Here is a 22,366-nt window from a genome sequence, read left to right as displayed (position 1 = left end):
TTTGTTCTTGTTTAACTTTCCCACTCTGCCACGGCACCAAGGCAAGCCTCTGCCCCATCCCCACCTTTGCATTTGGCAGCGTAAGTAGTCAAATCGAGAGTCATTGGCATTGATTCTCAGAAATGCTGAAAAGTAAATCATAAAAGTGGAAAACGAGCCTTAAAATAACTGAGGAGTTCTTTTGAGTTTGTTGTAAACTTCCATTCTCTTTGAAACTTACTATAGATCCCTGAGACTCAATCCAAGAGAAAATGCAAAGCCACCCATCTGCTAAGGCTTTGGGTTATATTTCAGGAGTTACAGTAGTACATCTGGTGGTTCACATTGAATGTCTAAAGCTAACAATTTCCCAAGTTCAAGACTAAGTTTCACTTCAAGCTATAAGAAAAATGGATGGTTTTACAAAATAGGAAAATTTTTAATGGTGCTTAAAAATGTGTTGCTGGAAAAGCGCAACAGGTCAGGCAGCATCAAAGGAGAAGGAGAATTGACGTTTCGGGCATAAGCCCTTCTTCAGGAATGAGGAGGGTGTGCCAAGCAGGCTAAGATAAAAGGTAGGGAGGAGGGACTTGGGGGAGGGGCGTTGGGAATACGATAGGTGGAAGGATGTTAAGGTGAGAATGATAGGCCGGAGAGGGGGTGGGGCGGAGAGGTCGGGAAGAAGATTGCAGGTCAAGAAGACGGTGCTGAGTCTGAGTTTTGGGACTGAGAAAAGGTGGGGGGAGGGGAAATGAGAAAGCTGGAGAAATCTGCATTCATCCCTTGCGGTTGGAGGGTTCCTAGGAGGAAGATGAGGCGCTCTTCCTCCAGGTGTCGTGTTGCTATGGTTTGGTGATGGAGGCGGCCAAGGACCTGCATGCCCTTGGCAGAGTGGGAGGGGGAGTTAAAGTATTCAGCCACGGGGCGTTTGGGTTGGTTGGTGCGGGTGTCCCAGAGGTGTTCTCTGAAACGTTCTGCAAGTAGGCGGTCTGTCTCCCCAATGTATAGGAGGCCACATCGGGTGTAGCGGATGCAGTAAATGTGTGTGGAGGTGCAGGTGAATTTCTAACAGATATGGAAGGATCCCTTGGGGCCTTGGAGGGAAGTGAGGGGAGGTGTGGGTGCAAGTTTTGCATTTCTTGCGGTTGCAGGGGAAGGTGCCGGGAGTGAAGGTTGGGTTGGTAGGGGGTGTGGATCTGACGAGGGAGTGGTCTTTCTAGAACGTTGATAGGGGTGGGGAGGGAAATATATCCTTACTGCATCCGCTGCACCCGATGTGGCCTCCTATACATTGGGGAGACAGGCCGCCTACTTGCGGAATGTTTCAGAGAACACCTCTGGGACACCAGCACCAACCAACCCAAACGCCCCGTGGCTGAATACTTTAACTCCCCCTCCCATTCTGCCAAGGACATGCAGGTCCTTGGCCTCCTCCATCACCAAACCACAGCAATACGATGCCTGGAGGAAGAGCACCTCATCTTCCTCCTAGGTACCCTCCTACCACAAGGGATGAATGCAGATTTCTCCAGCTTTCTCATTTCCCTTCCCCCCACCTTTTCTCAGTCCCAAACCTCAGACTCAGCACCACCTTCTTGACCTGCAATCTTCTTCCCGACCTTTCCGCCCTCACCCCCTCTCCAGCCTATCACCCTCACCTTAACCTCCTTCCACCTATCGTATTCCCAATGCCCCTCCCCAAGTCCCTCCTCCCTATCTTTTATCTTGGCCTGCTTGGCACACCCTCCTCATTCCTGAAGAAGGGCTTATGCCCGAAACGTCGATTTGCCTGCTCCTTGGATGCTGCCTGACCTGCTGCGCTTTTCCAGCAACACATTTTTAAGCTCTGATCTCCAGCACCTGCAGTCCTCACTTTCTCCTAAATGTTTAATGGTGTAAGGGGTGTGTCTAGAAGGATGTGAAGGTGTCAACTTAGAGTGCAATAAACTCCACCCTGTGTGGTGATACATTGCAGACACGGTAGGGGAGGAAACTTGGGCCTCATGAAGAACCTGACCAAAGGTTAGTTCTTTGTAATAATGTAGAGGAGAAAGTGAGGTCTGCAGATGCTGGAGATCAGAGCTGGAGAAGGGCTTATGCCCGAAACGTCGATTCTCCTGTTCCCTGGATGCTGCCTGACCTGCTGCGCTTTTCCAGCAACACATTTCCAGCTGTAATAATGTAGACCCTATTCTTATAACCTGCAAATAATTGCATTGATGCAGTAAATAATACCTTGTTTATTCTACTTGTTAGACCAGAATGTAGCTCCCCTCATAGACATTATGCAATGTAACTCCTTAATGAAACCACACACTCAAAAAGGTTATGGGTGGCAGCACACACAACTCAGTGATCCATATGGGATCTGAAGATTTAATTTAACAGCACCAGTCCCCCGAGGCAATCAAGTTGGCAACCAGAAGACTTTAAGGAGAAGTGACGTAACTATGTTGACGCCAACTAAAACAAAAATATTATGGTAACACTCAATACTAAAGCATGTTTCAAAGGATGACACACAAACCATTTAATACCTGATGAAAGCTGCATTGCAAAAGAAATGGTCTGCAGTACCATGGCAGAGGAACACACTGCAAGGCAGTGGTCTGTGAAGGTGGTCCCAAGTCATAATTCAGCTGATGAGAAAGCAGACTTGGAGATTGCATGAGTTAGAATGCTGTAAAGAATTTAAAAATAAGTTGCTGCTCAGATCAAGTTTCACGACCATAATGTGCAACTTCTGAACATAGTTTTCTGGTACTTGGTGTCCACTATATTTGCCTCTTAACTAAGAATTTTCTGTACTGAATGAATGTATTGATCACATCCTTGTTCACAAGCTAGAAAGGGTTAAACTTTAAATGCCTACTGAATAACTCAGAAATGTTACAGGTTCATGGTAGAATCCAATCAAAAAGCAGAATCCTCTGTATTAATTACGTTGGAATAAAAAAAATGTTTAATATGGTCAATAGTATGAGTTGGTAATTAGTGAATTGGTGAAAATGTTTTCCACAGCTATCAACACTGAAGTCAGTTCAGATTTCAGGTGCCAATGAATTTTGAGAAGAATTGCAGAGAAAAAAGGTAGCATCTGAATAATCTATCAAACTCAAAAGTTGAAGCATCTTCAGCATAATTGAGCCAGATTTCAAAATGGGACAGTGAATAATTAGTAATGACCAATACAAGTTGCAGATTAGATTAGATTAGATTAGATTAGATTAGATTAGATTACTTACAGTGTGGAAACAGGCCCTTCGGCCCAACAAGTCCACACCGACCCGCCGAAGCGCAACCCACCCATACCCCTACATTTACCCCTTATTACCTAACACTAAGGGCAATTTAGCATGGCCAATTCACCTAACCTGCACATCTTTGGACTGTGGGAGGAAACCGGAGCACCCGGAGGAAACCCACGCAGACACGGGGAGAACGTGCAAACTCCACACAGTCAGTCACCTGAGTGTGATTTGTTGTTGAGGTGACTAGGATAAAATAAATTGAAGTGAAATATCTGATCTTCCCATATCCAAAGAAGAAGGCATAGATAGAGTTGATAGCCAGAGACTTTTTCCCAGGGCAGAAATTGTTAACATGAGGGGTCATAGTTTTAAGCTGTTTGGCGGAAAATATAGAGGGGATGTCAGAGGTGGGTTCTTTACGGAGAGAGTTGTGAGAGCATGGAATGCGTTGCCAGCAGCAGTTGTGGAAGCGAGGTCATTGGGGATATTTAAGAGACTGCTGGACATGCATATGGTCACAGAAATTTGAGGGGATGTACATTAGGTTTACCTTATATGAGGATCAATGGGCGGCACAATATCGTGGGCTGAAGGGCCTGTTCTATGCTGTACTGTTCTATGTTCTATAAGAATACTGAACAGCGACAATGAACATCCTATGAAGCAAGGAGGAATCTTCAGCTAACAATTAAGGAAATTAATAAGTTTGTTTCCTAAACAACTCATTCAGTGACGGACAATGTGAAAGTCCAAACTGATCATCAAATTGAAATAAAAATCTGGATATTTCAGTGTAGATGTACTGTTGGATTCAGAATCAAGCTGCCCTGACAAACTTTGAATATTTAATGCCTATAACTCTATGGAAGGCATCACTGAGAAGAGACATACTATATCTAAGCATTAAAGATACATTATAGATATCTCTATAGCATCAACTGTAAGCATCAGTGGCTGGTCCAACATTTATCACCTGTCCCTTGTTGAACTGGAGAAGATTGTCGTGAGATACTGCCTTGAGCCATTGCAGTTCATTTTGATTGTACATCCACAATGCTATTAGCAAGTGCTGGTGTTCCCATGTAACTTCTGCCCTTGTTGTTTTGATGGAAGTGGTTGTGGATATGGAAGATGATGTCAAAAGAGTCATGGTGCATTTCTGCTGTGTATCATGGTGCACACTGCTGCCATTGAGTGTCGGTGGTGGAGGGAGCAAATGCTTGTGGGTGTGATGCCAATTAAGTGGGCTGCTTTGTCCAGGATGGCATCATTCTTCTTGAGTTTTCTTGGCACTGCACTAAGCACGTAGGGAGCATTCACTCGCACTGACTTGTGCCTTGTACACAGGATTTGGGCAGTCAGGAGATGAGTTACTTGCTGCAAGATTCCTAGAATTTGACTATTCTGTATTGATATGGCCAGTCCAGTTCAATTTCTGGTCAATGATAACTCCCAGGATATTAACACTGGGGGAGGGGGGAGGATTCTGTATTGATAAATTCATTGAATGACAAGGGATGATGTTAGATTCTATCTCGGAGATGGCCATTGCTTGTCATTTGTGTAACACAAATGATACTTGCCACTTTTTTCTAATTTAACGTATTTTTCGAATCAACCTGTTCAGATATTATTGTACACCTCTGGTGGGAATTGAACTTAAGTGTTCAAGTACAGGGGTAGGGACACTACTGCTGCACCACAAGAGGGCCTGACTTGTCACTTTTCAGATCAAGTCTGGATATTGCCCAGGTGTTCTTCATTCAGATAGGAATTGCTTTACTATCTGAGGAGTTGTGAATGGTGCTGAACATTGTACAATCTTAGTCAGCATCCCTACTTCTGACCTTTATGATGGAAGGAAGACCATTGATGAAGCAGCTGAAGTGTTTTGGGCCTAGGACACCACCCTGAGGAACTCTGACAAAGATCTTCTGGAGCTGAAATGACCGTCCTCCCGAAATCCATATACACCTTTTTGAAGCGAGGAATGACTCCAGTGGGGAACAGCTGGTTCTCTCACCACTCCCCTCCCAAACCCCAACCCCCCTCGATTCCCATTGACCCAGTTTTGCTAAGGACCCTTGATGCTATAATATGTTAAATCCTGCCTTGATGTCAAGGGCAGTCACTCCCACCTCAAGTCTGGAATTCGGCTCACTTGTCTACGTTTGAACTAAGTTTGTAATGAGATTAGGTGGTGTGGCCCAGTTAGAACTCAAACTGGGCATCAGTGAGCAGATTATTTCTGAGTAAGTGATGTTTGATAGCACTATTGGTGACTCCTTCCATCACTTTACTGATGAGGGAGACAACACTGATAGGGTGTTAATAGGCCAGGTTGAATTTATCCTGCCTTTTGTGGAAAGGGTGTAGGCAATGTTCCACATTTCCCCGAGTAGACACTTGTGTTGCTATTCTTGAAACAGCTTGGCTAAGGACACAGCTAATTCTGGTGCACACATATTCAGTCCTGTAATAATGATTCCCAGTATCTTCCAAAACGATAGACTAACTCGCTTGTTGTTTTCTACATTGTCATTTTTTTTTTTGACAGAATTTTCCAATTGTCTGGAACTTTTCTGTCAAATTTTGGAAGATTATAAACATTAACTCCTCCTGTAACCAAAGCGGATGTAATGATATTTACACCTAGTCTTGGGAATGCTTGACACACAGCGGAGGCAAAGAAATAATATATAAACACACAGGTTTATAAGTTAAACTTTGTCAGATATTATTCTACATGTGATTTTATACATGATGGTTGTGACTTCAGAAAAGAGAAAAAAAAATCCAAGGTCCACATACCAGGAAAATATGGAAGCATTTCCCTATTGTGATATGCGAGAATATTTCAGTAGAGGTTGGCTTTGGAGTTGGAGAATAAACCTCTGTAACCTTTTCATTTGTCTTCCAGTTGCACAACTTAGAATATTAAAATGTTTATGCTTAGCATCAAAAGCATTTCAAATTTAAATTGGAAACAAACATATTTCAATACAAAAACTAAATTTTGCAGATGTTTATAATTTGAAGTAAGAATCAAAAACATTGGATATATTTGGATCTGTCCACAACTGTGGAGTAAAAAACAAAGTTAACTTTTCAGATGATGACCTTCATAGGTTTAAAATTTCATCAACTTGAAATGATTAACTATGTTTTCTATCTCCATAGATACTGCTTGAACAGTTGAATAATTCAGCATTTGATGTTAATAAAACATGTGAAATGTTATTTTAATTCTGCATTTTAGATGTAATTTGAAGGTTCCTTTTATATTTTTGACAAAATTGTTTCTAATTTGTTATGTAACGTGTTTATTCTTTTTATTTCTCATGCTTGCCCTCACAGGAGGTTGAGGTTTGTATTTATCTTTCAGTTGTGCATTTGTAACTTGATTCACAATATTCAAAAATTATGATTTCACATACAGATTAATTATATTTCTAACTACTTGTTTTGTTTTCCAGGATGATTATTTCAGGAGCTGGAACACTGACAGACATTCGGATCCAGGTACCATATTGCAAATTCTCTTCAAGATCATCATTAACGTCAGATATCAATTTTAAGTTTTCAGTCTTAGAAAAGACATGCAACTTTTCAATATTCTTTTTAAAACAATAGGTTGGTAATAGAAGAAAAATAGTCAGTGAAATATGCAAGCATGGTTTATATCTAAATTATAACTGTTCTTTCAGAATCTCAACCATCTGTTTTTGACCTTCCTGTTAACACAATATTGTTACAGTTACTGAAGGGCTTATCCACTGACTTACCTACAGTGATGTGGAGCCAGTATGACCCTTACTGAGTCTCAACTGGCCATTTCCCTTTATGGTCATCATTCTAAACTCCATTTAATCCACAATTGCAGACCTGAATGGCCACAGTAGACAATTAAATCAGCCAGCCGTCAGAACTGGCTGGATGACATGAAGTGCTGTGGGATCAAATTTTTGGTATGCAAAGATATCCACTGGCTACCTCCTCTTGATTGTAACCTGTTGTCTTAAACTCTTCTCCCTGACTTTTCCACCTTCCCTTCTGAAAAGAAGTGCAAAATAATCAGGGACTTAATTGCCACCAAGAGACTATCCAATCAGCTGCCTCTCTTTCAGTCAATCTTAATCTAAGGTTGTTCCTGCTTTAGCACTGAATGTGGACCTTTTTCAGTTTACTTTATTATCTGTCCATGTATCTGATGAGTTCGCCTTGTCCATGAGACTCTCCATAATCTCCCTCAAAATGTTTTTCAACTAAACCCAACCTTCATTCATATCTCCAGTTTTAGTTGATACTTATAACTGTTCCATCTCCTGTAAATCTGCATCATTAAAACTCTTGGGTGAGATGAGGTGGGTCAGAGGATCTTTTGACTTCTTTACCTTTTGTAAACTGTGGTCTGATCCCCAACCTCCATTGCTTTCCAAATCCTTAAATGCATTTTCACCAGGACATGTGTTTCAATCCCTGTGTCATCCTGTCACAGTAACAAAACAACTCTTAATGAAGTCATGGATGACATCCGTTGTGATTACGGCAAATGCAAACTTCAAATTTATCCTTTCTCATCTTCCTGAAGCATTTTTTTGCATAATTGGTGACAACCTCCACTCAAGATCTCTACAATCTATTTTTTCCTTCAGGTGGATGAGACTATACTCTTCTAGATGCATTTCTTAACTGTTCTTTAAGAACTAGAATATCACTTCCAGCAACCTCTCATACTACTCTTGGCATTTTATCTCTGGTCTCTATCTTTGACCCCCTTTTAATTCTCATTCCCAGGCTGCCCCATGATGATATCTGGAAACTAAATGTTCGTTTTCACATGCAATGTGATAACACATTTTTATGCATTATCACTAATCAACCAATTCAAGGATCTTTAAATTTCAAGCTTCTTGCTCACCATATTGTCTGGATGAACAAAAATGTTGATCATAGACATTGATTTTATTCCCTGTCACAATTTCAGTTGCCTAGCCACTGACTTCAATACTCAAAAGGCCAGTGTCCAAACACACTGTTCATAGCCTTTACGTCATTACTGAAATGAGTTTTTAATCATGCATCTGTATTGTCATTTAGACCTCTACCATGCTCTTGCCTCAGCTCATCTGTTCGTAAAACACTCATCCATACGTTTACAATACCCTCAACTACTCTAATGCAGTCTGGCTGGCCATCGGTGTTCTACCTTCCTTGAACTTAAGGTCTTCTAATATTCTAGTTCTTTCTCTTACCGAGTCATAGAACATAACAGCAGGAGTAGCCCATTTAGTTGCTCTAGATTATGGCTGATCCAATACCTCTGCATTATTCCTTCGCTGTCCCCAGGTTGCTTGATGCCAGTATTATCTCGGAATCTATCAGTGTGTCCCTTGAACTTGTGAAATGACAGAACTTCCTCACCCTCTCAGATAGAGAATTTTGAAGATTCACCATCCTCTCTGTGAAGAAGTGCTCCTCATCTCAGCCTTCAGTGGTTTATCTTTCATTCTTAGTTTACGTCCCCTTTTTCTAGACCATACATCCATGGCACACGTACTTAGTGTCTAACTTGTCTACTCCTTTAAGACTTTTGTAGTTGTCTCTCATTCTTGTAAACCTCAGAAAATACAGGCCTAGACTCTATAATCATTCCGCATAGGACAGTTTGACCATCCGAAGAATCAGTTGGGTCTACCTCCATTCTACTCCCTCTGTAGCATGTATATTATTTGTTTGCCAAGGGGATCAGAACTGCCTACAACACTCCAAGTGCGGGCTCTCCAGTGTTCCATACAGTTGAAGCAAGCCTTCTTTACGTTTATACTGAAACCTCCTTGTAATCAAGGCTAACATACCATTGCCTTCTGAATTACTCACTGCATCTCCATGCTAGCTTCCAAATGCCTTCGGAACGAGAAGACTTTAGTCCCTTTGGAAATAAACACTTTCCAATTTCTTGACAATAAGAAATACTTTGCACTTATTCTTCTTAACAAAGTGGATAACCTCACACTTGACTATATGATATCCTATGTGTCATGCTCTTGCCCAGTCACTCAATCTGTCTAAACCCCTTTGAAGTGTCTTTGCATCCTTTTAACAATTCGTATCCCCACCAAGTTTTATACAATCATTGACGTAGATTGTGAACAGTGTCAAAAAGTGTGGCACTGAAAAAGCACAGCCAGTCAGGCAGCATTCGAGGAGGAGAGTCGACATTTGGAACTTAAGCTCTTCATTGTTTCTGATCAAGAGCTTATTCTGAAAGTCGACTCTTTTCCTTATCGGATGCAGCCTGATGGGCTGTATTTTTATAGTGCTACACTTTTTGACCCTGATCTCTAGCATCTGCAGTCCTCACTTTCTCTATATAGATTGTGAACAGCTGAGTCCAAGCTGACTGATACTTTGCTGAACCTCAGTGGTCATAGCCTGCCACTCTGATGCATTTATTCCTACTTTCTGCCTCTTGATCATTCCTCAATTCAACCTAGTATATTAGCCACAGTCTCATATGATTTAAATTTTGTTTACTAACCCCTATGTGTTTCAAACGTCTTCCACAAGCCTAAATACACCACATCTTCTAGTTCCCCACTATCAACTCTTTGTCAAACATGATTTCTCTTTATAAATCCATGTTCACTCTGTCTAATCAGACAACTAATTTCTAAATACCTAGTACAGTAATCCCATCTTTTATTTTACATGTCTGCTTTTTCCCTACTACTGACCAGACCTACAGGTCCGTAATTCCTTGTTTTCTCTCTCGCTCATTTTGTAAAGTGTATGTTTACATTTGCAACTTTTCAATGTGCAGGCATTGTTGCAGAATTAATAGAATTTTCAAAAATGATCATTGATGCATCTAGAACCCCTGTCGCCATTTCTATCAACCCGTACCATGAATGTTGTTGAGTATCAGGGATTTATCATTTTCAGTCCCATTAATTTCTCCAATATTACTTTTTGGATACTAATTTATTTCCGTTCCATACACTAACTAGACCCTTTGACCTTTATTATTACAGGGAAACCTGGATCTTTTCCTTTGTAAAGATGGAAGCAAATTACTTATTTAGCTTCTCTGCCATTTCTGTATTTTTGATTCTAAATTCTTCTGTTTCTGTCTGCAATATCTATATTTGCTAATCTGTTCCTTACTACCTACCCACAGAAGCATTCCTAATCCATTCTTTTGTTTATTTATTTATTATTATTTATTAAAGCTTTATTCTTTACTATCCATTACCTGTCCACTGTCAAATCTTTCAATGTGTTCTTCTAGTCCACAAAAGCCAGCTTCCTTATCATAACTTCATTATTGCCCTTGTTTAGATTTGAGACCCAATTTCAGATTGAACTACACTGTTTTCAGACATGAGGAAAATTCTATCATACTCTTGTCACTATTACCTGAAAATTCTTTTTCAGCAAGATTATCAATTAGCCCTTTCCCATTGTATAATACTAAATCTAAAATAGCCTGTGTAATGGTTGGTTCCTCAACAGTTTGGCATCAGAAGATTAACTCAAATGTATTCCAGGATCTTTTCCTCCATAGCATTGGTGGTGATCAGTCTATATGCAGATTGATGTCACCCATGATTAATGCATTCCCTTTGCTACTCCCACTTCTAACTTCCTGACTAATGCAATGACCTACGTTATTACAGGTAGACAATCCTTTATCCAAAATTCCGAAATCCAAAAAGCTCCAAAGTCCGAAGGTTGTTTTTGTGAAGTTTTTTTTTCTCATTAACGATGTTGTTTGGCGTGCAAACAGTTAACCCAAGTCGACATCCACTCGATGTGTGTCACTCTGATGCGGTGTGTGGGGGCTTGGCCCAGTACTGGCAGGCCTCAATTCTGTCTCAAGGCCTGTTTTATTTTGTGAGTGTGTTCCTCTGGTAAGATCTTTAAAAAAAAAATTCACCCTCAAACTGTCACTTATTCTAAAATTCGAAAAATTCCGAATTCCAAAATCCAGCTGGTCCTGAGCATTTCGAATAAAGGATTGTGCACCAGTATTACTGTGTGGTAGAAGGGCTTAAAGGTTACCAGTGTTTGTTGCTTCTCTTAGATGCGCAAAAACCAGTATCTTTATTTTTTATTCTTTTGGAATTCCCTCTTCGGTTCCCTTCGGCCTGACAATTTGCTGCACCTCTTAGTGAGGACTGCACATGTTGTAAAGTCAGAGTTGATAAAGTGTGGAGATGGAAAAAGCGCAGCAGGTCAAGCAGCATCAGAGGAGCAGGAGAGTTTACGATTCTGGTTGGGACCTTTCATCAGGACTGCTGCTGAAAGGGCCTGATCTGAAAGGTCGAATCTCTTGCTGCTCCTCTTAGATCCTACTCACTCAAGTAGGCCCAACAGCGTGAACTCATGGCAGCATCAGAGGTGAGCTGGGATACCTGGCAGCTTCTGCATCATCATGGCAGTCCTAGTGCCCAATTGTAGCTGCTGCTGTGGAGTTGAGTTTAGGTTCCCAGCAGCATCCGCTTCCAGCCGATCCATGGAGGTGGCGGTAAAGGTGAGTTTGGGCTCAGTACGAGATCAGCAGTGGCTGCGTTGATGAGGTAGGCTCGAAGCAGCCTCGTGGTAGCAGTAGAGTTGAGTTTGGACTGGTACAGTACTTGGCAGCATCATTGGCATCTGTATTAGCGAGGTCCAGCAAGGAATCAAAGTGGTAAGAGCATTGGTGGAGGAGAGATGGCGCTGAAGAGTGGCAACTTTCATTCCAGTGGCATTGACGCAGCAATGAGGACTTCTGCCTAGCCACCAGGCCCCTGGCCCATGACAGGGCACTTAACAAGGAGGATTGCACAGTTGGACACTTACTTTATTTCTTCATTTTTCTGCCTTTATATTCTCTGTTTTGGTTTAATTTTCTGTGTTTTAAGCTAGTGCCAGAGAGTGACGAAATTGTATAACACCCTTCGGTGTATTTTATGACAAGGTACACATGACAATAAATCAAATTTAAAAGCCAAACAGATTCTACAACCTATTCTTCTGATTGAAGGTCCTAACTCACCAGTCTTGTTCACTCTAAAACCATATAATGGCAATTAAATCATATCCCTTTACTTCCACTGGTACCACAAATCCATTATTCTTCTGAATGCTGCAAGTTCATAATTCTGCCTTTGTAACACAATTCCATAACTTGAGCTTTGTTGGTTCCGAGAATTTTTTCCTGCTGCTTTTCACATTCATTTTAGTGTTGTACTCCTTATCAGCATCTTTCTAGTTTTATTCAATCTGAGTTCCCTCTTGCAATCCTGTTGCCCTCATGAGCAGTAACAAACCTCACTGTCTGAACGTTAGTCCCTGTAATGCTATTCTTGGTGTACAGGTTACACCTGCTCCAGCAGCAGACCCAGTGTCCTCAAAATCTAAAACCATGTCTCCTAAACCATTTTATCAATCGTGTTCATTCTTTCGATCTTCTATTTTTATACTCACTGGCACATAGTATTGTGAGCAGTGAAATGTACAGAATAGGAGTAGAAGTAGGCTATTTGGCACCTTGACCTTGCCGTACCATTCAGTGAGATCATGGCTGATCTATTTGTGTTTTAAATTCAGCATTTCCATCTACCTCTGATTCTTATTAGGCAAGGGAATCAAATTTACCAATGACTTCACCTCCACAATCTTCTGAGGCAAAGTTCCCACTTTGTACAATCCTCTGATGGAAAAGAAACATCTCCACCTTTGTGCTAAAATGGTGACACATACTTTCAAGTCATTGCCCCTAGTTCAAGATTGATCACAGGAGGACCGCATCTTTTCCATGCTCACCATGTCAAGAATGTTGGTGTCATAGAATTGTCTGTCACTTTGTTCATCAGTAAAGCGATGGAGAGGGTCATTGATAGTGCAATCAAGCAGCACTTGCTCAGTAATAACCTACTCACTGACACTCAGGTTGGGTTCTGCTAGTGCCACTTGACTTCTGACCTCTTTACGATCTTAGTTCAACCATGACAAAAGATTTGAATTCCACAGGAAAGTGGAGAGTGACTTCCCTTGACATCAAGGCTCCATTTGATCGACTGTGGCATAAAGGAGCCCTAGCAAAACCGGAGGTGATGGGAATCAAAGGGAAAACACTCCATTAATAGGAGTTTCTCCTCACACAAAGGATGGCAGTTTTAGTTGTCGTAAGTCAATCATCTCTGTTTCAGGAGCGCTCTACAGGAGCTCCTCAGGGGAATGTTCTAAACCCAGCCACCTTGGTCTATTTCATCAATGATCTTCCCTTCATTATAAGGTCAGAAGTGGATATTTGCTGATGAGTTTACAATGTCCAGCACCATTTGTAACCCCTCAGAAACAGTCTGTGTCCAAATGCAACGAGGCCTTGACAATATCGTATTTGGGTTTGGGTTGACAAATAGCAAGTTACATTAAGTAATACAAGATACGTGAAACCATACAAATGCTAAGCAATGATCATCTTCAATAGAGAATCTTACCTTACCCTTTGACATTCATTGGCAATACTATTTCTGAATCCCCTGCTATCAACATCCTGGGCCTGGGTTTACCATTAACCTGAACTGGAATAAGCCATATAAATTCTGATGCTAAAAGAGCAAGCCCCAGATGCAGAGTAACTGCACCTCCTGACACCCCAAGGCATGCCTTTCATCTACAAGTCACGAGTTCCTATGGGTGCAGTTCCTATTCAAGAAGCTTGAAATCAGCCAGAACTAAGTAGCTTACTTGTTTGGCACCACATGCTCAAACATTCACCCCTCCTCTCTATTACTCATGTACAGTAGCTGGAATATGTAACAATAAACTAAGCACTGCAGAAATTCACCAATGCTCCTTAGACAGCACCTTGCAAACTCACCCCTACAACCATTCAGAAGGACTAGGGCAACAGATGCTTGGGAACACTTTCAAATTCACCTCCAAGCCACTAGCCATCGTGTCTTGGGAGTGGATCACTGTTTCGTCAGTGTCACTCAGTAAAAATCATGAACTGCTTTCCTAATAGCTTTCTTCATGTATCTATACTGTAGTGGTTCAAGAAGATAGCTTAGCACCACCATAATGGCATTTAGGGCAGGGGAATGTGTCAAAAAAAAATCCTCGTATCCAAAACGGAAAACTGGTTAGTGAATGGGATGGAATCAGGACTTGTGCATTAACTGCCTGTTTCTTCTGGACTGCCCAGTGTTAATGTGCACCGTGATCACTTTAATGTGTTACCCTGAGATTGACTGATGCACCACTATGATCCAGGCTCTCCTTTATGCTGACCGTCTAGCTTGGAGTCCTTTCTTCTGCCCATTCCTTTGTCTTTGGTCATATTTTCTGGATCCTAGCTGAGCAACATGTCAACTTTAAAATATTAAGTTAAAAATCACACAACCCCAGGTTGTAGTCCAACAGGTTTAATTGGAAGCACTAGCTTTTGGAGCGTCGCTCCTTCATCAGGTGGCCATCTGACAACCACCTGATGAAGGAGCAGTGCTCCGAAAGCTAGTGCTTCCAATTAAACCTGTTGGACTATAACCTAGTGTTGTGTGATTTTTAACTTTGTACACCTCAGTCCAAAACAGGCATCTTCAAATCAATTTTAAAATATGTGTTCTTACCTCTATATTGAGAATGTCTCTCCATTACCTTATCCCTTTCTATCCTTATCTCACCTTTTGATCTCTCTGCTCATAATCATGATACCATTGGCAACTTTACTTGCAGTGGCCAAAGCCCTGAGTTCTGGAAATACCTCTCTCAAATCTTTGTCTCTCTCTCTCTCTCTCTCACTACTTTTGTTTCAAATTCTTACTTAAACCTATTTTGATAATATCTGAAAATGTGTTGCTGGAAAAGCACAGCAGGTCAGGCAGCATCCAAGGAGCAGGAGAATCGACATTTCGGCCATGAGCCCTTCTTCAGGAATGAAGGGCTCATTCCTGAAGAAGGGCTCATGCCAGAAACATCGATTCTCCTGCTCCTTGGATTCTGCCTGACCTGCTGCGCTTTTCCAGCAACACATTTTCAGCTCTGATCTCCAGCATCTGCAGTCCTCACTTTCTCCTATTTTGATAATATGTCTTAATATCTCCTTCCAGGGTTCAGTGTATATATTATGTATGGTGACACTTAGTGAAGTGCCTTGGAATGTTTTAATACATTGAATGCTCCTTCAATGCAAGTTGTTGCAGCTACAAATGGCATAAGTTTTAAAAACAAAGAAAAGGTGAATTTTAATGAAACGCTCAAGTATTTTGTCTTTGTTACACAGGTTGCAGATACAGTTGATATTAATGTGTAAACTGGATGCTGCTAGAATTGATGTAGAGCATCAAGTGAAAAATGCCTGTTGTGAAAATTGAATTACAGTTACACCGTTATGGTTCAAATCAATAATCTACTACCCTAAAGCTAGAATTTGTGCCCTGTATCATTTGTGCAGATATTTGTGTACATGTTAGAGTAAATGTTAATTTACACACGGAATGGACCAATCCTAATTAAATTCATTACAGTGTAACTCTTACATCCATGGACAATTTCAATTACTTTTCCCTAGAAAAATCACATTACAAAACACCACCTTGAAAATACCCTTTGTTCTTTTAACCATCTGCAGACCACCTAAGCTATATGTCAACACTTATTATCGAGGTCTACTGGAAAGCAGCAGTTGGTACACTTGTTTATAACCTCGCTATTTGTTTATATAAATTGACAGTGGGATGCATCATTTATCCAACAAAATCTGGTTTGAGAGCATGATTCTTTAGTTTCCATAAGCAACCTGAATCAAGACATCTTGAGTGAAATTTAGAACTTGGGTATTGAGGTAGTATGATGGAAGCTTTAATATCCTTCTACTGATGTTTGTTGTGTTTCCATTGGTCTGCATGTTTGAAAGGTACTCATGCATGATCATTTTTGTACACGAGAATCCTATGACTTGGTGTTACAGATAGTTCTCCGATAACATCATAGCCGCAGTCTCGTGTGACGCCGTGTTATAGAAAATTGTGCATTAGAAATAATGGGGCCTGTGGGAAAAACAGGGTTAGGGCGAGGCGCCGACAGTACCAGTAAAAATCAAAACAAAAATTGTAGTTAGCCTAACACACACGGTAGCTCATTCTTAGTAAATGTTGACCTGTTATATAGTACTGTATGGTGCAATTCAGATTCTTCAACTGATTACTCTCGATTGGCATCTATACCTGGCTGGCTGCATTACATTCTAGCCAAGCTCCTGATCCCATCCAGTGATAACACTGCACAACTCAGATCCCAGAATGGAATCTGCATTGACAGATCAATGGCTAAATTTTAATATCTTTCGCTAAGTGACAGTTTTGTCAAGTTTTTCTTTTTGAAGGGTTTCACATTGTGATGCTTGGGGCTGTACATCACCTTATTTACAAAATCCACCTGATTTATTACCTACCCCACCCTTTGGTGCCCCTCTAGCACCATCATACCATGTGTCATTTCCAAAACAACTCTCCACTTCTGGATATTCCAGAATTGACCATCTTTGGAAAGGTGCACCCAGACAGAGCTGTCAGTCCAGAGCTGCCCTGCATGGTTCCTGACATCAGCCCTGGACATGGCAGACAATGGAAAATTCGTGCCTCTCTTTGTGGACAGGGACATGGAGATGCTGCTGATGGGGATGGGGTGAGACAGAGGCAGCACGTCCTTTTCTCCCAGGCCATCTGAAGGAATGCACAGAATATAGGAAGAAGATCAATGACCACCTCCACTCTGCTAATGGAAGTGCCACCATCTTCTCGTTGATACCTTACACTCACCCTGTCTCTGTACTGTCCTCACCATTTCCTGCAACATCTTCCCCACTCTCAGTCATCCTTGCTAACATCTGACCCTGACTAACCCTGAATCTCTTCTTCACAGCCTACTCACCCCCTCAGAACATCTGCGCACACCCACCAAAAGTAAGTGTGCCATCCACCTTTCTCTCCCTCAAGTTTCTTGACTCTGACCACCCTGAGCAGCTGACTGACCATGTCCAAGCCCTTGTATTGTTTTATTTTGCAGGTGGTTTACCACAGTGATTAGTCACAAACAGATTCACATTAGTTTGCAAATATTCTTTAACAGCTAAGCCTATATTTTAAACAAAGAGAGAGAAAAAAGCTCTTAATAGAAACAACAAAGCCAAGTTTCAAACTACTTCTCAACATTGTCTTTTTACTGTTAGTCAATTCCAGTGAAATTTCAGAGGAGAAAGTGAGGTCTGCAGATGCTGGAGATCAGAGCTGAAAATGTGTTGCTGGATAAGCGCAGCAGGTCAGGCAGCATCCAGGGAACAGGAGAATCGACGTTTCGGGCGTTTGATTCCTGAAGAAGGGCTTATGCCCGAAACGTCGATTCTCCTGTTCCCTGGATGCTGCCTGACCTGCTGCGCTTCTCCAGTGACACATTTTCAGCTCCAGTGAAATTTCACCCTTATCTCAACTCTGAGTTTTTAAATTAACAAATTGCTCCCAGCTTCTTGTCCTCAGGCTGTACAGACATTTTCACAATGCTTTTCCAAGTCCACTAGCACAAACACTTCACAATACCCTTCATGAAGCTCTTAACGAGAAAATTCATGAGCTGATGGATCCATGATGCTGACACGGAGTCCAGTCCTCCGCACACAGCAACATCTAGTGCCAAGGATGGGAATCGCATAACAGGGAATAGGAGTTAATTCACAAATGACATTACGGACAAATTGCGTTTACTAAACACATGCTATAGGAGAACTACCTGTATTTCCATGTCACTCATCCCCCGAGAGCACCATGTGGCTATCAGCTTCCACATTTGGTCCATACAGACACATGTAATTAATTTGCTTGTCCGTCACTAAATAATTTTACAAGGATGTTGCCAAGGTTGGAGGATTTGAGTAATAAGGAAAGGCTGAACATGCTGGGGCTGTTTTCCCTGGAATGTCAGAGGCTGAGGGGGGTGACCTTATTGAGGTTTACAAAATTGAGGGGTATGGATAGGATAAATAGACAAAGCCTTTTTCCCTGGGGTCAGGGAATCCAGAACTAGAGGGCGTAGGTTTAGGGTGAGAGGGGAAAGATATAAAAGAGACCTACGGGGCAACCTTTTCACGCATAGGGTGGTGTGTGTATGGAATGAGCTGCCAGAGGAAGTGGAAGGAGGCTGGTACAATTGCAACATTTAAGAGGCAATTGGATGGATATATGAATAGGAAGGGTTTGGAGGGATATGGGCCGGGTGCTGGCAGGTGGGACCAGATTGCGATGGGATATCTGGTCGGTATGGATGGTTTGGACCGAAGGATCTGTTTCCATGCTGTACATCTCTATGGCTCTATGAGCTGCCCAACTCCAGCATTGCTTTAAAGGGTATTGTGTGGCACTCTGTGAAATTTTAGTGGGTTTTCTGTATCTTTGTGGGAGGGCGAGGCTTTCAGTGACCTATCCATGTATGGGCTACAGGAGCAAATTCTCAGGGTCAGCATGATAAGGAGATGGAACAGAGGATGTGAGGAGGGTAAGCTCGTTTTGATCCACTATAGCAAGTTAGGCTCAGCCTTTTCCATGCTCCTTGACAGTTGCAGGAGGCTTTCTAGCAGACCAATCAATTCACCTAACATCTGTGTGTGAAAATTGCTGCTTACCTATATATCATCCCATTGAACTCCTGTTCAGAGTCATCCATATCTTTTCCCTGGTATGGCTGTAGCCTCCTTGTGTTTTGCGACATGGAGACTATCTTCTTCAGAGGACTCGAGAAACTTGTGTATTCTTTTCACTTGACAGCTCTGCTTTTTTCTCTTTGATTGGGAGCCCATCTGTTCTGCACAAATGAAGGAAAAATGTTGGTGGTTCTGTTGCACTGTGTTTGATGTGCTTGTTACTGCTGAAAGCTAGCAATGTGTATAAGCAGTGGGAGCTGAGTGTGAGATCTTTTTAGTGTGGGAGGTGAGCTTGAGTATCTTGATGTTGGATGAGAATTCTGAGTACCACTGACAGGTGAGTGATGTGAGTTTAGTGGTTAGAGTAACTGGTCAAGTGGAAGGGAAGAGATCATGTGATGGCAAATTCAGTGACATTGACTACTTGCATGAAGTTGTTCTACTACTTGTGGCTCTTCTGCCAGATTCTCCAGCCCAGACACTGGGAAGTAGTCTCTGTGACCACCTGTTCTAAATGTATTTGAGGGTCATCCCTGAGGACTTGCTGAAACCCAAGGTGCATAACCCTTGGATCACCACCTGTGCATGTTCATCTCTCGCATCTGCCACATCACCCCATCTGTGGCCCTGCGTTCCACTCTCTATTCTGATGTTGAAATGTTCTCGTTTGCAGTTGTAACATTAATATCCAGCAGAAGTCTTTTGTAATTTGCGGCTGTACAGAACATTGGTTCGGTGACTTTTTGGAATATTGTGTGCAATTCTGGTCTCCCACCTACTGGAAGGATGTTGTGAAACTTGAAAGGGTTCAGAAAAGATTCACAAGGATGTTACCAGTGTTGGAGGATTTGAGCTACAGGGAGAGGCTGAATAGATTGGGGCTGTTTTCCCTGGATCGTCGGAGGTTGAGGGGTGACCTCGTAGAGGTTTATAAAATCATGGGGGCATGAAAATGGTAAATAGATAAGGTGTTTTCCCTGGGGTGAGAGAGTCCAGAATTAGAGGACATAATTTTTCCCCTCTCACCTTAAACTTTAAAGGAGACCTAAGGGGCAACCTTTTCATGCAGATGGTGATGCATGTATGAAATGAGCTGCCAGAGGAAGTGGTGAAGGCTGGTAAAATTACAGCATTTAAAAGGCATCTGGATGGGTATATGAATAGGAAGGGTTTAGGGGGATATGGGCCAAGTGCTGTCACATGGGGCTAGATTAGGTTAGGATATCTGGACGAGTTGGACCGAAGGATCTGATTCCATGCTGTATATCACGATGACTCTAATTCAGAGTATTCTGTTCAAGAAGGACGGACACCTTTGGGAACAGAAGTCTAGTTGTACTGTGTGCTATTAGCTAAGCACTGAGGCAGACAGCAGTGTGACCCGACTTGTCCCAATCAAGCAACAGGGGAGGCAGTATCAAATTTTCATGCCATCTGAGGGCAAACCTTGAATCATGATCCTGACGTCAAGAAATGATATGCACCAATTTTTAACACCGCATCTGACATTCCATGCAATCAAACAAATGATATAAGCTACATATATGGAGCACAGTCATATTTCTCTTTTTATAACTTGTGTTTATTACCTAATGTGCCAGCAGCTGTTTGCAAACAATCAAGGTGAATGATGACATATTACAGCAATTTACTCTCTTAGAAACATCATTTGTATGGTGTTATTGCCTTTTGGGTATGTCTTCCTTTTCACTTCATTTCATTTCACTTGGTTTCTTGTCAGTAGAAAGAAAATTTTGCTCCTGGATAGACAGTATGAACTTGATTTATGTTAAGTACTTCGAATATCAGCAAATTTGGTCAATAATTCAGCTAAATAAAGTTTTTCTAGGGTATAGTCTTAAATGTTGCTGAATGAAAGTGTTACTGAAACTTATTGTACTTGTATTCAAGTTTTCTTACTGGTAGAGTTCCTATAAATAAATTCTGAAAGAAGCTATTTGGAGAAAAAAAAATCAATTTTTGTGACTGGATTGCTTCAGTGCTAATGTTTTTGAAAGAAATCTCTGGAATAAATTGACCTTGTTGTAAATCTTTTGTTGAAAGAAGATACAGAAAATTGTTCTTGCAGAGAGCTGACACAGGTTTTGTGAGCCAGAAGCACGTCTCATATCCAACATATGATTCAAACACACAATTGTCACGGTGCAGAAAGAGACCAACTGGTTCATTGTGAGCAGCTCTCAGCATTTTGACTTGGTGGCAATTTCCTGCTTGTTCCCAATAACCCTACACATATGCTTCAATTGAACCTGCCTCCACCACACCTCCAGGCAATGCATTTAATATCCTAAGTATTCACTGTGTGAAACATTCTTTCTTACCTTGCATGCTTCTTTTACAAGTGGAACAGTTTTTTTGTTTTTTTTTCTACACTGTTCAGAAATGTGTCAGATAAATAATGGTAGAAATCTAATCAGCCACTAGCCTGAAATGTCTCTGTGGTAATGTAGGAAACTGGACTGAGAGTTAAGGGTGCAGAGAGGATCATTGGTGGGGGTGGTACAGAATGCTGTTGAATGCTGAGGTGGTTTGTTGGTGATGGAGGAGTTGTATTTTCTAAACTCCTACTGACTGATAATTGACCTTACCCAGGACCTTAAGATTTGGAGATTGTCTTAATTTGTGAATTATGGGTGGCGCAGCATTGAACTTTTAAAATTGCTGTGCTCATTTATCCTTTGGTATATCGCATTTTTCCATGGTCTGTTTTAGTTTGGTTCCTGATTGTGGGCACTTTATTTTTACCACTTGTGCTTGCTAGTCTTGAGTTTGTTCTGGATGTCAGAGGGAGATTGAATTTTCCTTCTTTCTGTTTCAGTCATCTTTGTTAATTTATTCCAAAACTAGATGGTGAAGTCAAAAACAGACAACAAACTTGTTACGTATTACTTTATTACTTTGCAGAATGTAAATTGACATTATATTGGCTTGTTTCCAGAGTACACGTAGTCATTTTTTAATACTATTCTGTGTGTCAGCTGCCTGAATGCAGTCCAGGGCTCATTTCTGCCAATATTTCATCCTGACCTGCTTTCTGTGGTAGTTTTGTCAGTGTAGCTTGCCACTTTATTCTATTAGGGAGCAGGCACCCTAGTCTAGCCATAGCTGGAATGGGAATCGAACCTGCAGTGTTAGCATTATTCTTCACCACACGCTAGCCATCTAGCCAACAGTGATTTAGGTATGGTCATGAAATGAAAAGCATTCAGTTTACGACTAGAACCTTGTCTCATTAGACACCAAGTGGTTTTCCTTGCCCACACTAAACCAAGCAGGTTATGTATATCCATAACAGGAAAGAGAATGATTTAAGTAATCTACCAGATAGCTCTTCCAACATGATGAGAAATGGTAAGGACTCATCTTGCAACGACTCTGAATTCCTGACCAAAAAGAACTGTTCAATTGATTTATAAAGGCTAAGTATGAATTC

The 22,366-nt window shown here is 41.4% G+C and overlaps 1 protein-coding gene across 5 annotated transcripts in view; it reads left to right on the top strand.

The window, feature by feature from the left end:
- LOC122554029 (testican-3-like) overlaps positions 1-22,366 on the top strand; it is a 544,992-nt gene that overhangs the window by 187,175 nt on the left and 335,451 nt on the right. For 3 of the 5 annotated variants that reach the window (XM_043698524.1, XM_043698525.1, XM_043698519.1), the window contains exons 3-4: positions 6,588-6,596; positions 6,707-6,752. In XM_043698524.1, coding sequence (XP_043554459.1) covers positions 6,588-6,596; positions 6,707-6,752 — 55 coding nt within the window. The remainder of the gene's footprint in view (positions 1-6,587; positions 6,597-6,706; positions 6,753-22,366) is intronic. The other 2 variants (XM_043698527.1, XM_043698526.1) reach the window with 1 other exon arrangement.

Source organism: Chiloscyllium plagiosum, chromosome 1 (assembly GCF_004010195.1).
Source record: "Chiloscyllium plagiosum isolate BGI_BamShark_2017 chromosome 1, ASM401019v2, whole genome shotgun sequence".
NCBI lineage: Eukaryota > Metazoa > Chordata > Chondrichthyes > Orectolobiformes > Hemiscylliidae > Chiloscyllium > Chiloscyllium plagiosum.
The sequence above is the reverse complement of the archived record's forward strand: the minus strand, read 5'-3'. Positions and strand labels throughout refer to the sequence as shown.